This window comes from Ochotona princeps, chromosome 4 (genome assembly GCF_030435755.1).
Source record: "Ochotona princeps isolate mOchPri1 chromosome 4, mOchPri1.hap1, whole genome shotgun sequence".
Lineage (NCBI taxonomy): Eukaryota > Metazoa > Chordata > Mammalia > Lagomorpha > Ochotonidae > Ochotona > Ochotona princeps.
The window spans coordinates 70321242-70338497 of record NC_080835.1 but is presented as its reverse complement, the minus strand read 5'-3'; the positions used below and the strand labels follow the sequence as shown (position 1 = coordinate 70338497).

The 17256-nt window shown below is 43.6% G+C and overlaps 1 protein-coding gene across 1 annotated transcript in view; it reads left to right on the top strand.

The window, feature by feature from the left end:
- CWC15 (CWC15 spliceosome associated protein homolog) overlaps nt 1-13497 on the top strand; it is a 297815-nt gene extending 284318 nt beyond the window's left edge. Inside the window, exons 2-8 of the mRNA XM_058663755.1 lie at nt 4327-4346; nt 5025-5163; nt 5570-5682; nt 6079-6167; nt 7099-7203; nt 11361-11479; nt 13331-13497. Coding sequence (XP_058519738.1) covers nt 5033-5163; nt 5570-5682; nt 6079-6167; nt 7099-7203; nt 11361-11479; nt 13331-13460 — 687 coding nt within the window. The 5' untranslated portion in view covers nt 4327-4346; nt 5025-5032 and the 3' untranslated portion in view covers nt 13461-13497. The remainder of the gene's footprint in view (nt 1-4326; nt 4347-5024; nt 5164-5569; nt 5683-6078; nt 6168-7098; nt 7204-11360; nt 11480-13330) is intronic.
- The last annotated feature ends 3759 nt before the right edge of the window (nt 13498-17256 follow it).

Genomic DNA, 17256 nt, shown 5'->3' with positions numbered 1-17256 from the left:
CTGGGGTAACTAGAATTGGAGTAACTGAATCAATGGGAAGAGATGGAGATTAGAGTAGCACTCTCACTGCATTGAGGGCATGTCTGATTAATTTTGATGATACATACAGAGCCTAGAAATAATCTTTCTGGATCTTGTTATGTCTTTGTGTAAAATCAAGACTTCAGACTGGTAGAATGCAAATTACATTTTTTTTTCAAAATATAAAACAGATTGAGGTAGTAATTTTTACCAGGATATCATTTTTTTTTTCCTGTTAAAACTCATTCACTCACTCATTTGGAAACCATTTTCTGGGTAACTGCTAGTATCAGGCATGCTCTCAAATGCTTGGTCTACATTATTCCATGAACCAGAAACCTCTAACCTATACTGTTACAGAACCTATACTGTACATGGAAGAGGAAGAGAAACAAACAGTAAATGAACTAAATAGGATCAAGGGAGATAGAGGAGTCATGCTACCAGAAAGAGAAAGAGCACGATGAGGAAGATACGGAGTCCATAATGCTAGGGGACTTGGGGAGAACAGTTCAACTTTACAAAGGACTGTCAGGGTTGGCTGGCCTTCCTCTAGCAAAGAGCTTAAGGGAAGAGCATTCTGGGCACAGGAAATAGCTAGCGCAAGGGCTTGACAGCGTGCACCAAGGTTCACGTTCAAACAACACCAGGAAGGCATGTGTTCTGGAAGTGTAGGTGATGAGAACAGAGAGCCAGGTGCACACCCAGGATGCCCTTGTGAGCACGTGGGTTTTGCTGCAAGGGCAACAGGCAGTAAGTGTCTTTCCCACTGTCCTACTGCATGTCCCTTTTCTTAATTCCTCCAACTGTGTATGTTTTTTTTTATTTTTTTAAATTGTTGTCAATGTGATAATTTTCATTTTCCTCTCTGGGAGGTTGGGCACCTCATGTCTATCATCTGCTGTCACATTTATGTTGTTTTTTCTAAAGGAAGTTTTTGCATCCTTTCTTCATTTTTATTGGGTTTACATTTTTCATGTTATCTGTATTACTGTTGTAGCAGTAACCCTTAAATGTCAAAGACATTAGAAAACCTTATCTGTCAATCCGCTATTTATCTGTAGATTTTTATTCTGGACATCTCCTACAACAAAATAATTTTTACATAGAAAAAAATTTTAAATCATATGTTTTAAAACTCAGGTATTCCACTTTGATCAAACAATCTTTTCAAACTCTAGAAATCTACTTAGAAATAATTTTACAATTTTCTTCTAGGATTTTGGGATCTCATTTTTTCCCTTTGGGTATTGCTTTTATGTAATCCCTGAAGCTGGACTCTTACATTATTGTTTTCCCACATATAAGCCAGTTTTGGAGTTTCAAATACAGAAAACATTATTTTCCTATTAAATTAAAATATTTCCTTTCTCATGTCTAAAATGAAGGAGCATGTTTAAGGTTAACACATACCACTTCATGCCTAAAAGGTGGTAAGAGAGACGTAAAAGAGATGGTTTCCTGGATGATGGGAAGCAGGAAGTACATCATGGTGCCAGCCAGTGAGAAGGGGGAAGTGGTTAGGACTCACAGTACAAGTCACCCTATCTCCAGTAACAACCGAACAATGATAACACAGGCACAGCCAAAGCGAGCAGACACATCGGTAGAGAGAGGAGATGAGGAGACTTGTTTAAGAGCTTCTATTTTCCCAGAAAATGAAGATATTTACTAATAGGAAAAATGAAATAGAAGGGAAAGGAGGTGGTAAAGGCATGCAGGCTTGGAGAAAGAAAGGAATATGAATAATAGCATTGCAGATGAGGAAAACATAAATGTAAGATAATTGCAAACACAATTAAAAGTTCAATTATTATATAGTATTCATGGGAGGTTATATGATTTTGGTCAGCAGTGTTAGATTATGAGGTGAATGTTAAACTTTCAGTAAACATTCTTTTCCCTTCTAGATATTTTGAAACTGCTTAATTAAAAAGATTTTATTAGTATATCAGGTTATATAAGTAAAAACAATTTCTTAGGTTTTTTCCACACTGTCAAACCAATAAGTCAAAATTATTAATTTTGTGGTCTGATTATATTGGGTGTTTGTGCTAATAAAATTACAGTGTTGTTACATGGTCATAGTTGGCAGTCCAAAGATTGGGTAGTGAGCTGTGAATTAAACAAATGGAAGTGATTCAAACAGGGTTGAAAGGGCAGTTGGCCAAACTGTATTTTCTCTGTGTCATTATCCTGCCATTGCTACCACATTCCTCTATTTCATAGTGCATCATTCATTCATGAATTCATTCACTCATTCCACAAATACTTACTCAGCACCTATTATGTGCCGCGCACAGCTCTATCTGCAGAGGAAACAACCGGTGCACAAGACAGACAAGGTTCCTGCTTTCCTGGAACTTAACGTTCTAATACAAGAAGATAGACAATAACAATAAAATATTATTAATAATAGGAACAGCTGGCATTTATGTAGCAAGTACTGTTTGCTGAGCCAATTCTATGTAACTTTACAAGTACTAATCCTTACAGTAGCATTAAGAAGCAGGGCCCAGGATTATCTCCACTTTATGTAGGAGGAAGCTGTGCACACTGAGGACTCAGTGAGGGAACACAACTCCCCTAAGGTTACACAGCTACAAAAGGGCTGAACTGGGTTTAGAACCAAGACAGGCTTTGGCTCACTGGCTTTGCTATGCTGCTTCCCAGACAGGCAACAAGGTAATAAACAAGGTACAGATTAAACACAGGTGCTGTTCAGGTAGAGCTGGAGGGATGGGAATACAGATGCAGGTGTCAGGGAAAGCCTCCCTGAGGGGCTAGCCTTGGAGGTGCAACCTGGATGGCCATTGTCTTGGTGTACTGGGAACAGAGAAGAGATAATAATACCAAGGTCTAAATTATCTTGCCTTGGTTGGTAAAACAGAAACGCCCATGTGGCTCTACCTAGAGCCACTGAGCGCTTAGAGTGTAAGACCGAGACTGTTGAAGGGCCCAACTCCAGGGATACTGGGGTGCCGTGGAATTTTATGTGGGGGAGGAATGCCAGACCATGATTTACAATCCAGGTGGGAGACGGCCACAGTGGTCGGGCTGGGATGCTGATTGTGGAATGAAACCTAGGGTAAATTTTGATAAGACCTGCGAAAGAGCAAGGGCCATCAGAAGAATGAAGGAAAGGGAATCTAGGTAGGTGCTAGGGGATTGTAGGTTTGAGTTGCCAATGCGATGGCTGCATCCTTGACTGACGCGTGCCAGACTCGGAGAGCAGTGGCTTTGAAAGAAATCAAGATTTTCATCTTGACTCTTACAGAGGATGGAACTTTTTCTACTGTTTCTTGTTTCAAGATTCAAACAAAGATTTGGGCCTGGGTAGGGGAAACACCTTTGAAACGCAGTTGGGAGAGTTACTTTCACTGGTTTTACACATATGGAGCATCTACTGTGTGTGACTCAATATCAAGAAGGACTAAATCAGATCACGGCTTTCAAGGTGCCTATTTTACGGGGGAGGAGGGCAGCCGACTGGTGTTTGGCTTTTTGCTTTTGTCGTTTTTCGCCTTTTCTTGGTCTGATTAACACTTGACGTAATGCTTCAGTAGCCATCTTAATAATTCCACCGCAAGCTGCTCCCGGCGGTTGGGCCCACCGTTCTAAACGCTCAAGGTCATGAACGCCTAATACTGCCATCTCCCCCTCGGCTAGAATTTAAGGGCATTTTACAGAAAAACAAAAAACCTTAGCAAACAATACCAATACAACCTTGGCTTTGAAGTCTTAATATTTTGGCAGGAATGGTACCTTTATAAAGATCGTGGCTGCCCCCGTACATATTTTGCTCTTTCTTCATATCCAATTAAATGACAACATTAGTTTTTTCCGCAGCCCACTTTCCTAGGCTGGATGGATCTATCTGAGGAGAAAGGACGGAAACAGAGCCGCTGGATGCAGGCTGCTGCGTGAAATCCTCCTCCTCGCTCCCTGCCGCCAACAGGGACGGGCGGTCGGCTACCCTGGGTCTGCCGTCCACGCAGCGCCGGAATGAGGGAGTCTGGGAGCGGGGTCGGGGAAGGGAGAAACGTTGCAGACATTAAGCAATTGGCTCTCGAAGCTTAGTGTGATGTTCCAGGTCTGCTCTGAAGCCCCGATTTTAAACGCCCGCCCCCTCGGCCGTTTCGGCCCCGCCCCCTGTGTCGTCACGCCGGGCTCTCGGATTGGTCATCGCCTCGCCTCCCAGGGCGGTGTCAGCGCTTGGCTTTTGCTTCCGGGTCTCGGCGCTAGGCGCACAGGTTGCTGGGAGGCAGCAGGCACAATGGCGTCTGTGTGATTCTCGGCGGCGGCAGCGTCGGCCCTCGGCCCAGGTGAGCGGCTGGCGGGGAACGAAGCTTGCTGTCGGCTTTGAACTGAGATCCGCCGCGTCCCTGTGGTGGTCCAAGGCGGGCTCCCGGCTGGCCAGGCTGATGGGATGGGGTCCTCCTCTCCGGGCCCGGCTGTCACCCCTGGGGAAGCCAGAGGAGCGGGCGCAGAACCCTGCCGGGCACGGACTCTGCAGGGACGGCCGTGGTCCTGGGAGCGTCCCCCGCTCTGTGACCGTGTGCACCGGGACGGCTGGGGCGAGGCCGGCGGACAGCGCTTAACTGGCCGCACACTTCTCTTCTCTTCTAGGACACTCTTCGTTTTGTCGGTGATGTTTAAAATTTTCTTTTTGTCTTTTGCTGGGCGAGTCTGGCTGGGAGACTCGAGGTTTCCGTTGAGTATGTGTAGGGTTTTATCACATCAGGTCGTAATTCGCGTAAGGCTCTGAGACAGGATCCTGCCACTGTGCGGAGTCAGCGGAGGGGTGACCGGAGCCAGGAGAACAGGAATGCAGCCTCGTGGCTTCACCCCAGAATGAAACTTAGAATTGGTTTCCTTCAGGACTTTTGTTCGAGAAATGATTAAAACAGGCTTTGAAAATTAGCCCTAATGGTTGGATGTTGGTTAATACCTTATGCGATGACAGTTTGCTTCTTTTATTTATTTATTTTTTAACCCCAAAGCCTTGAAGATGACAACAGCAGCCAGACCAACTTTTGAACCTGCGAGAGGTGGGAGAGGAAAAGGAGAAGGTGACTTGAGCCAGCTCTCCAAGCAGTATTCCAGCAGAGACTTGCCTTCCCACACCAAGATCAAATATAGGTAGCAAGGCCTTCCATGTTTGCCTTGTTCACGAGGTAGACCTGATCTGTTGAATTGCATGGCCACGATGTGAATAGCACTAATCGGCTTGAATTAAATCCATTGTTCTTATAGGAACAGAATACAATGCAAGGTTTAGGACTAAAATTACACCCTGTGATTTTAAAGTGCTATCATGTTGCTTTAGCAGAAATCCCTATTGACCAGGAGTTTCCACATGGAGATGGAACAGTAGCTAATGGGATTCCCAAAGAAGCTCTATGCGCTTGTCACACTGGTCAGCATGGCAGTGAAATTATTAATGGGACAGACCCTGTATTGATAGTAATGTTAACAACATCTAAACACTTAAGTATATATTTTTTCTTTATAGCAGTATTTTGACCTCAATTTGCTTATAATTTAGGCAAGCTACTCAGGATGCCCCTGAGGAGGTCCGCAACCGAGACTTCAGGAGAGAATTGGAAGAGAGAGAGAGAGCTGCTGCAAGAGAGAAAAACAGAGATCGGCCAACCCGAGGTACTAACATCAGCCCAAACAGTCATCATACAGTTATGTTCTCCCTCATTTTTCTTTCACATAGAAATTGAAGATGCCTGATTATTTGTATGTTTGTAAATATCATTGTGAATGGCAATGCTCTCTTATGTGTTTGGATTAGAGCTGATGGTGCTTTTTGTTACCTGTGTGTATAAAATATTCCCTCAGTTTCCTGAAGGAGATTGTGGTTCTGTATAAGATCAGTACTTTCATTAAATCATTCAATAAGTATCGGTCCAAATGGTTTATTTGCCAGGCACGGTATGGTCCCTGCTTCTGTGCTGCTTTTAGTGTGGCTTTTCTGTGCCAAGAGTCCCTGGGTTCTAAGAGATGTGTATTTGTGTAGTAAGCCAAGTGATGTTTGACTTCCCCTAGAACACACAACTTCCTCCTCAGTATCCAAAAAGCCTCGCTTAGACCAGATCCCTGCCGCCAACCTCGATGCGGATGATCCTCTCACAGACGTGAGTTCCCATTCCTACTTGGATCTCTTAGCTAGGCTTTTTTTTTTTTTTTGTACTTTTCATAAATGCGGTTTAATGCTTTTGGCTTTAAGAAATGTGTAAATGATGTGTTTATTTTTTACTCACTATTACTCAAATGTAACACTAAGCTCAACACTGAACTTTGCAGTTATTTTTAAAACAAAATATGTTCTTTTGCATGGAGAACATCACACACAAGTTTGATCTTTAAAGAAGCCGGAGTGGGAGCTGTGAAGAATCCTCTCCGCAGCCTGGAGATTGAATTGCCCTGTTACTCGCAGCGCACTCCTGCAGTGGGCTTTCTCTGGGCAGCACTCTCCATTAATGTTGAAGCTTAGTAGGACCCTGCAGTCTGTAATTAATTTGCAGGATTCTGTAAACAGTGAAAAAGAATCTGAATGGCCTTTCCTGAATGGTATTTGTATATGTGTATAGGCGATTGATTCTAGACTGATGGAGCTACTAATAGTAATTAAGTAAAATTGAATTTTTAAGTGAAATTTAATCATGATTTATTTGAAAATATTTTCTTCTGGCAATTTAAAATCCTTTTTGCACAATTGATTGTGTTTTATTTCCTAGTTTCAAGTTGTTTTGAGCTGTTTTAACACTTTAGAATGATTCATTCTACATGTGTGCTGTGTTTTGGTGTAACGTTTTCCCCTTTGGTTTTAGAAAACATTTCAGATAAATTCTGTTTTTGCCATGTGAATTGGACGAGTGTTTTCTCAGGGATTGACATTTTAGTATTTGTAGGCTTTGATCTTGAAATTCAGGTGCATTTATCTTTCCCACTAGGAAACTTAATTCTGCCCCAAAGTTATTTGGCAAGGGCAATTTTGGGGAGAGTGGGGGGAATGAATCGTGTTTATTTCCTTACCAGTCTCCTGGAGCATCCTGTTCTTTTCAGGAGGAAGATGAAGATTTTGAAGAGGAGAGTGATGATGACACAGCAGATCTTCTTGCAGAACTAGAAAAAATTAAAAAAGAAAGAGCTGAAGAGCAGGCCAGGAAGGTAATGACAGTGTTAACTATGTTTATCTCCCTGTCTTCTCACACATACTAAACTAAAAATATTTTCAATCCAAATAATACCTTACATTTGAAATGTTCTTTACCACGTTTGAACTTGGTAACATGTACACATCTAGAATTTTTTTTTTTTTTAACATTTATAATCGTGGCAGATTAAGTTACCTACCTTTACCTCCTGCCTGGGCACTTGTTGAATCAAGCTATAAACAGATATTATGTGACTTAGGGCAGGTTGCCTAACTTCTGTCGGTACTCAGAATTGTTTTCTTAATAGAAGAGAAAGTCTCACTCCGGGGTGAGGGCTCACACGGTGGTCACGGTGCTGCTGGGGACACTGCGCCCTACGGCGGAGTTCCTTGTGCAATGCTGCCTTTCCTTCTGACGGCAGTGGCCTGCGTGTGCGCTGGAATCAGCAGGTGCAAGCCCAAGTTGTTGGCTCCCTGCCGCCGACCCTGGAAGACCAGGCTTAAGTTCCCAGCTTTTGCCCTCAGCCTGGCCCCAGCCCTGATGATTACAGGTGTTTGGGAAATAAATCAGCAGATAGGAAATCTTTCTTTCTTCCTTTCAAAAAACATTAAGTACGTATTTATGTTTTAAAAAGAGTGTCTTACTCAAAGATGGTTAAAACTTTGAATTATGCATTTCACTATTTAAAGAATTTCTGTTGAATAAAAAAGGTAAAATTGGAAAGGCAAGCACATTGGAGATTTATAAATCAGTGCTACAAAAGTATAGATTTTGTTTTTGAAAGAGGTAAGAAGTCATCTGATTCCATCAGGAGATTGAGGGAATCAGATGTTCTTTTTAAAAGGCCTATTGACAAAAAAATATGGAAGATTGGAAAACTGAGTTATAAGATTGTTCTAATAATCCTCACATTTAATTAAGTGAATTCTCACTTGTGTAATAGGAGTTAGAATTGAAACTATTAAGAATGTAGAACTGAATGCATGTGACAGTAAAGATATCACTGGTTTGGGGGTGAATATTGTGCCATATATGGTTCAGAGAGTGCAGGAAAATGAACATGTTTTGGCAGCAAGAGAGGATGAATTCTATTATGAACTTGTTCTATTTGACACACTGTCATTCAAATACAGATCTCCTGTTTTCAGTAAATGTGTAGCTCATTTACAGACTTTATGTAACCTTTCATTTGAGCTAATAATTACTGAGGTTTGTTGTTTTGTTTTGAAAAGGGAAAGGATGCTGACTTGGATTAATGCTCTAAGTTTAATGAGTGTGTGGGTCACAATGGTCAGAAAAGAACTCAGAGTAGTTAGTGTTTGTATCTAGTTAGAAGTTGTAGGAAAATTCCCAATACCTGTTGACCGCCGCTAGAGGGCACTCATTCCAAATTCTTTGTGTCAAAAACAACACTAGATACAAAAGCAAGGGATTAAAATACTTTTGGGTGACCATTAAGAAGTACAAGTATTTTCGAAAGAGGGTCTTGCAGTTTTGTGCTTTACCCATGTTTCTAATACAAGAATTTTAGTGTTTCTTGAAACCCTGTGTTAGTTTTTTATGTGTTTTTTCCCTTTCCATCAGCTGTTTTTTTAAGTATCCCCAAAGACATTTTCAAACAAATGAGCTTTGATATTGGGGTTTGGCACATTTTGGGGGAAGAATCAAATCGTAAATGTTTTAGACTGGCTAGCCATACGGCTCTGTCAGAACAGCACAGCTCTGAAATGGATTTGCCGCTTGAAGGGTCCACCAGGGAGGTAATGCTTTGCCTGTGTTTGACCACAGAAAGAGGGCTACCCGTTTTCAGTGTGCTGTGCGTGACAGCTCCCCAGGGACTAAAGGAAAGAATAGCTCAAGCATGAAGCAGCCAACGATTTTGTATGTCATATACAGTACATGCTTGGGCTGTTTCCCTGGCACTTCAGTCATCGGTGTAATTCCTTAAAAATAAGGCTTTTATAGAACTGTGTTAGATCATTGCTGCTTTATTTGCCTGAAGTCTGAGCAGTGACTTAAAAGGAATTATCTGTCATAGCGCATCTTTCCACCTCATTTATTTGTCCTCATAAAAGTAGTCTGTTGTTGATATTTGAGTAGTAAAAGAAAGCGTCCATAACATTTGTAGAAAATTATTTTATTATTAAAGATTCCTATTTTGTTTAAGATTTATTTACTTGAAAGAAAGAGAGAGAGGAAGAGCAGCAAAGAGGCCGTGGATCTGCTGGTTCCCTCCGCAGATTGTGTAATGACCGAGGGTGGGCTACACCCAAGCCAGGAGCTTCCTTCGGCTCTCCTGGATAGACATAGGGGTCCAAGGAGTCAGGCATCCTCTGCTGCCTTCCCCAGCGTTAGCAGGGAACTAGATCAGAAATGGAGCACTTAGTGTTCATAAGAGATGCCAGTGTTGCAGGCAGCAATTTAGCGTGCTGTGCCACAACATGGGCCCCTAATGACTAACTTTTTAAAAAAAATGACTTCTGAGCAGCCTCTTTTTCTTCGATTTCTTGATTTCTGTCCTCTTTTTCCTCTTTTTCTTGATTTCTGTCCTCTTCAAGGTATAACAAAACTGGATTTAAATTTGCTTTCAGATAACTTGTTATCAGCTAGACCTGTAAGCTGTAGTTAATGCTTTCAGACAGAACATTCCTAACTCTGAAATGGAGCGGAGGTGAGGTTGATGTGAGTTTGAAGATATCAGTGCCAAAAGGAAAAGAGCAAAGAAAGACAAGGAGTACAGCAGGCTAAACTGCTGCCTGCAACACTGCATCTCTTATGAACACTAAATGCTCCATTCTGGTCTAGTTCCCTGCTAACGCTGGGGAAGACAGCAGAGGATGCCCGACTCCTTGGACCCCTCCATCTATGTGGGAGAGCTGAAGGAAGCTCCTGGCTTGGGTGTAGCCCACCCTCGGTCATTACATAAGGTGCTCACATCACACTTCAGAGTGGCTGGGTTTGCTTCCTGGCACTGCAGACCTGGGGGCGGGGGCGGTGGTGGCTTAAGTAACTCAATTCCTGTCAACCAGAGGGCAGACCTAGGTTGTGTTTCCGCCCGCAGGCCCAGCCCTGGGCATTGGAAGCATTTGTTGACGCAGTCTTAACAGATAGTGAAAGGAGAAGAAAGGCAATACTTAGTTAAGTTGATGAAGGATGAGAAATACAAAAATAGAAGCAGTAAATTATAAGAACAAAATGGATATTCCTCAAGTAAATTAGTAAGAATGCATGTTAACTGTATAGTTAATTCTTACCTATTTTGGGAGGCATAGAAACAGTTTGTTGGTTCACACCCAGATGTCTGTAATGTCTGTGATTGACCCATTGGAATTCATGAGCTTACAAGGTGATTTGTTTTATTTTAGGAATCTCTTAGTCATTTGTTATCAATTCTAGAAAGAGGAGTTCAAATGAGGTGATTTTTTTAAATCAGTTATGTACAGCCCTTTTAAAATTAAGCTAATTGCCAATTGTGTATTATATTTAAAATGTTCATTTATAAAATAAAGATTTGAAAGCAGAGTGATGGGAAGGTAGAGAGGAGGAGAAAGATATGAAGAAATCAGTGCTGCTCCATTGCTTCACCCCGCAAATGTCCACTGTTGGCAGGACTGGACCAAGCCAAAGCCAGGAGCCTATAACTCCATCCGTAGCACATAGGTGGCAGGGACCTAAGTATTTGACCATGATCTGCTGCTTTCCATGATGCATTAGCAAGGAGCTGGATCTTAAGAGGAGTAGCCGGAACTGGAGCAGCACTCCGACAAGGGATGCAGAAACGCTGGTTTCTACTGTGTTACTACATCATAAAATGATACAGTACTCTATTTCTTGATATATTCTCTTAAAATTTAAAGCAGTTCATGTTGAGTGTGCTTTAAGAGAGAAAATAGGCTCAAATAAGCAACTTGGCACATCAAAGTTGGAAATGAATAATAGCTGTATGATGGCCAATATGAAATAATAAATGTTTTGAATGACTTTGTTTTGATGAGATTTTTTTGTCATAGTAATAGCAATCAAAACAAATAAAAAATAGCAGTCAAAACAAATATTTTGATGCTGTTTTTATAAAAAAAAAACAGATTGTTTCATTTTGCTTTTCATGAATGGAATATAAGAGAATTGACCCAGAGTTAATATAATTTAATCTTACCCTGTAATTAACAGGAACAAGAACAAAAAGCTGAAGAAGAGAGGATCCGTATGGAAAACATTCTGAGTGGAAACCCTCTGCTTAATCTTACCGGCCCCTCCCAGCCTCAGGCCAACTTTAAAGTTAAAAGAAGGTACCGTTTGGTAGTGGATTGCATAGATGTGTGGGCTATGAGTTGGATAACAAACTGCATTATGTGAAGCCTCAAGGAAAGCCCCTTTTCACTGATACCCTTCTGCCGGGTTTTGGAGTAGTAAGAGGAGGAGAAGGAATAAGCTGTGCAATCCAGTCACGAGGGCCAGAGTAGAGAGATGAACCTTGGACTCCACAGAACTTAGATTTTATACTCTTTTTATCAAGAGTCCCTAGAACCACTCCTGAATTTCAGACTTAGAAACATTGAGTTGTGTTCATGGCTAACCCAGAAAGATACACAACCAGTCGTTAGTAGGCAGTAACAGGAGGAGTATGGGCTGGTGTTCCCCCATGAGAAGTCATACAGAGCATGTTCTCCCAGCAACAGAAAGGCAGTAGCATGACAATACTTTTGACTCAGGGAACCTATTGAAGATTTAATCCCTAAGATTTTTGGGAGTTAGTGATGTAAGACAACTTTGATATAGCACCTAATAAAAAATCCAGATTTCCCCAAGGGTGAGTAAATTTTTAGCACAGACCATGTGACTGACCCTGTAGGCACAGTGTTGATGAGGATTCAGGAAACCTGATTCCAGAGGCCAGCCAAGGGCTAACCTTGGAAGCAGGCCTTTCTAAGGAGAGAAATCTCCTAGGCCTGCTGTCTAAATCTTTTGTGTGTGTGTGTTTAGTATGCATATTTGGAGGAAGTAGCTGGCTCAAAGTGGGAGGACTATAAACAGTAATCAGTGTGTATAGTGTTTTAGATGGTATGTAGAAAGATTAAGTTTTATAGGAAGTGCTGAGTGAAAGGAAGCTTGGTGAAAAGTTGGAGGCTTAAATATTACGATTTCCATGATTTCTCACCACTCCATGCAGTACCCCCTGGTTTTCTCCTACTGTACACTCACTGCCCTGTCTTCACCCCAGATTTTTCTTGATGCGGCAGGCAGCATGATCTTTTGAACTGTGAAGTTCGCAAGAGCTGTCTGCTCTTCTAAACCCCATACTGGCTTCTTTACCCATTGACGGTAAAAGCCCAGTCCTTCCTTCTTGGTCTAAGCTGTGACAACCTCCCTGCATGTAGAGGCAATAGTATAGTCAAAGAAGGATTCGCTTACAAGGGACATTTTATCAAAAGTTGAGGTATTTGACCCTAACGACTGAAAGACTAGAGATGGAGAAGAATGGAGACTAAGGTTGGGATGGAGTTTATATTTTATATGCTGGGTCATATTACAGAATATTGCTCTATTTTCTCCAACATCTGTTTTATAGCCCACCACCCCGGCTGTTTTTTTATGCTTCTGCAGTATGAAGTCCAGCCAGTAATATCCAGAGTTCTATCCTGAACTCTTGAAGTGGTCTCCCCGTGGTTTATACAGATAGGAGCCAAATATGAGCCTTTGTTATGCTTGGTCAGTCCCTTTGCCTGTTGTTGCTGTGTGCTCTGAATGCTATAGTTAGCTAATACCAAATATAACTAGTGAACAGGATCATGTAAAATCCTCAAAACAGCATCCCCTAAACTATAGTAAGTTGATCAGTTCCTCTCATCTAGTCGTGTCTATGGTATGAGGGCCTTCCTGAGTATGATCTCTGTGTGTTTCTGCTGTGTAATTCAGTTTGTTTTGTTGGGGAGATGATAAGCATCTTCTGTCTCCTAAATAAAAATTGTTTTTCCTGCTGCAGTAGAGCAAGAGTAAGAATTGTTTTAATCTTCCTGCTATAATTGCTGCATCAAATGAAGGGCAAGTCAAGCATATTTCTGCGTGAAAACAGCTTCCCAGTATAAGTGCTACTCTTCTAAAACAAACATTATAGGGTGTCTGTTTTCCCCCCCATTTAGGTGGGACGATGATGTTGTCTTCAAGAACTGTGCAAAAGGTGTAGATGATCAGAAGAAAGACAAAAGATTTGTAAATGATACACTGCGATCAGAATTTCACAAGAAGTTTATGGAGAAGTATATTAAGTAGTACAGTTTTATGTGCTTAATTAAAGGACTGAAATATTGTGGATTGTCTTGGCTTTGGTTAGTTTCTTCCACCTACCCCTTACTTGTCATCTAAATCATACACATATATATATTGGCTTCCCTAATTTTAAATTCCAAAATAACTTCTTTATTCATACCTTGTTTTATACTGGATTTGGAATTAGTCTTAACCCAGATTCCATTCACAATGTTCCCAATTATGTTTTCTTTTTAATATGGAGCAAAGATGTCTGCTTGTAATAAATATTTTTAATCTCAGTAACCGAATTTGCATTCCAAATTTTGTTACAATTGATTCAGCTTATAAAACATTGCATAATTTATTTTCAAAAGCAAAATTATCTGTGTGCTTTGTGTTTCTTTGTTCAGTAACTTCTCGCCACCCCCTGCTTGTCTCATAATGATTGATAGGTTAATGTATATCTTCTCCATGCATTTTTTAGAAGTGATGAAGGAGTTAAAGGATTCCATTTTGGGCCACATGTTTCTATGGAAGAGTTGTCAGTAAGTGGCCCAGGCTTGTGTCTAGGGAAGCAGTTGCAAGCACTCCGTTACTTCATGGTTAGAGATGAAAGCTCCAGAAGTGTGTCTAGGAGGCTCGCCATGCTCACCTGCTTCTCCTTTGCATCTGGCTGCCATGTAGCTTTTGAAAGAGCTTTCTTTTTAAAAAGGCAGAATTACCCAGAGAGAGGAAGAGACGGAGATCTTCCATCTGTTGGTTTACTCCCCAGTTGGCCACAACAGTGAGAGCTGGGCCAGTCAAAGATTAGGAGCCAGGAGATTCTGGGTGTTCCATTTGAGTGCAGGAACCAAGGACCTGGGCCATCTTCTTTTGCCATCTTGCATCCAGTTGCAGGGTCCCATGGCCTTGGGCCGTCCTCAACTGCTCCCAGGCCACAAACAGGGAGCTGGATGGGTAGCGGGGCCACCGGGATTAGAACCAGCGGCCATATGGGATCCCCGTGTGTGCATGGTGAGGACTTTAGCCACTAGGCCACTGCACAGAGCCCCAGAATTTTTTTTTAAATGATGCTTACATAGTTGATCAGGATGGTAAGGATTGAGGGTTAGGGAAGCAGGGGTAAGATCATTGTTTCAAATTTTCTATTTCTTCTTTCTGTGGGAAGTAGGGAGATAAGGGGAGAAGCCATACCCAACCTCCCAACTGCCCCAGTACCCGGGGACTGAGAATGGCTACAGATACCAATCCAGGGTCCTGATGTGGCGCATGCTCTGAGGGTTCTGAGTGGTTTTGATAGTTATGAAATGCTGTTGATCTCGCTTATCCAAGGATGAGGAAACCCTTTCAATGTTCATTGAGTCGCCGTTCACCCAGATATTTGCTGTCATTGTTTGGCTGGGGTAGTTGTCCAGTTTCTTTTGTCCTCCTTCCTCTGCTATGGTACCAGATGTTCTCTACAGGCCCCAAAGGGTTGCCATATCATCCATGTACATCAGGACCTGCTGTGCACTGCTCCATCTTTTCCATTGAAGAGGGCCAGTACTGACACATGCATTCTACGGTCAGACCACCAATCCTGGATGTGGGACCCCAGGGCCCTGCACAGCCCTGGCTGTGTCATCCCTCAGACGTCCCTGCAAGCACACCATTGGGTAGCCAATGAGCTTAACCCAGCATCACTGGCATGCTGAGCTGCCCCACCCACCCCCACTGGACCCCCACTCACAGACCTCACTGTGCAGGCAGGCCCAAGGACCCAGGCCTGCTGGAACCCCCGCCCCTGCCACTCAGACCTGGCACCTACCACACAGGCAAACCCAAAGACCCAGGCCAGGTAATCTTGGCCCCATCAGACCCCCGCCCCCGGGGCTCACAGACCCAGCACCCACTGCGCAGGCAAGTCCAAAGACCTGGACCAGGCGACCTGGGTCCTCCCAGAACCCAATCCCAGGGCTCACAGTCCCAGCACCCACCATGCCCAGACTGGCATGGCCCACATTACCTTGGCATCCACCACTGGGTGCTGCAGCCTGGCTTGGTCCAGCCTGCCTCCAGCTCCAGCTTATGCTGGTGGGTGCTGCTGCCTAGCCAGGCCCAGCTGACCCCTAGTCCCTGACCTAATGTGAACTGCCTGATGTTGCACCCTAACCCGACCTCTCCTACACCCTGTCCCGGTTTTCAGGTCTGCCAGTGGGTGTTATGAACTGGCCTAGTCTGGCCCGCCTGAGACCAGACCCACATGTATGTCAGCGGGTACTATAATCTGACATTGTCTGGGCTGCTCCTTGCCTTGATTTTCTCTCCTTTTTTTAAGGTTTATTTGTTTTTATTGGAAAGTCAGATATACAGAGAGGAGAGGCAGGGAGAAAGATCTTCCATCTGTTGGTTCACTCCCCAAGTGATTGCAATGACCAGAGCTGAGCTAATCTGAAGCCAGGAGCCTCTTCTGGGTCTCCCATGTGGGTGCAGGGTCCCAAGGTCTTGGGCCGTCCTCGACTGCTTTCCCAGGCCACAGGCAGGGAGCTGGATGGGAAGAGGGGCCACCGGGATTAAAACTAGCTCTCATATGGAATCCCGGTTCGTACAAGGCAGGACTTTAGCTGCTATGGGCCCCCTTACCTTGATTCTTATGCTCACCTGCAGGGACTGTTTTCTGAGAAAGGAGTTCCCAGAGCTCTTCTCACACACACTGCTGTGTCCTTGGCCCAGGTTGACTTTGTCCACCTCTTGTCCTGACAGGAACAGTGTCCTTGCCAACTAGCCCACACCCATTCCGGTTCTTTACTGTTGTTTGTAACAGCCCAGCCACACCTGGTCCACGTCAAGATGCAGCTGTCATGTGGTTCAGCAGGATTCGAGAACTAGCCCAGCCTGTTCTATACCTACCCTGGTTCTCACGAGTACCAGTGGGTGCTGGAGTTTGGCCCAGTCTGGCATGCCCCAGATGCAGTTCACACCCATGCCAAGGAAGACTGCAGCTATGTCCAGCCCAACCCAGTGGTCCCATTCCGGCTGTTGCCATCACCAGTGGGAACCCCAACCCAGCCAGGGTGTCCCCTAAGTTCCCTAACTGGGCCTGTTCCCAGCCACAGATCTTGCATGTGCCAGTGGAAATTGCAGTTCCACAGGAGTGAGCACACATATCCTTCCACAGATTCTCCCCAGGCCTGATTCTCTCTCGTGCTGGTTAGTGTCATGGCCTACTCTAACATTACCCATCCTCTGTTCCAACTCTGGTGGGTACTGTGATCCACCCCTGCCAGATAGGCCCCCAACCCTAGCTATAGGGCGAGTGGTTTTTGGTGATCATTGATGCTAACTGCCCTAGCTCAGGTCTCCTATGTGATCTGGTCTTCAGTCTGACCCTCAAAGGTCCTCCCATTCCCTCTTCCAAACCGCTCAGTCTCAGCCCCCCTTGCTTACCTGCAAGTACAGTGGCCTTGTCTGTGGAAGCGCCTCATTAGTCATTCCTCACCTGGACGTGAACCCTCAGGTCCCTGCTCTCGGCCTGTGCCATTCCCTAGGACCTCCTGTAAGCTCAGACCCCCAAGTCCCCAGAGTGCCCTGCCAGGAGGATGGGTCAGATGACCGTGGCCAGGGCCGAACCAATAGAAAATTTCTACCAGAAGTTGAGTCTTCTATCCATACAGATCCATTCATAGGATTCCAACTGTAAATGCTGTTGAGCTTTAAGGGCTTAAAAATAAACCTTTACAGTAAGATGGTTTGTTACTTACTGCTTGCTATGAACTTAAATCCTTTTAAGACCTTAGTACTTGCTTTGGTAGAAGTTTGGACAGGGGCCTGAGAAAGT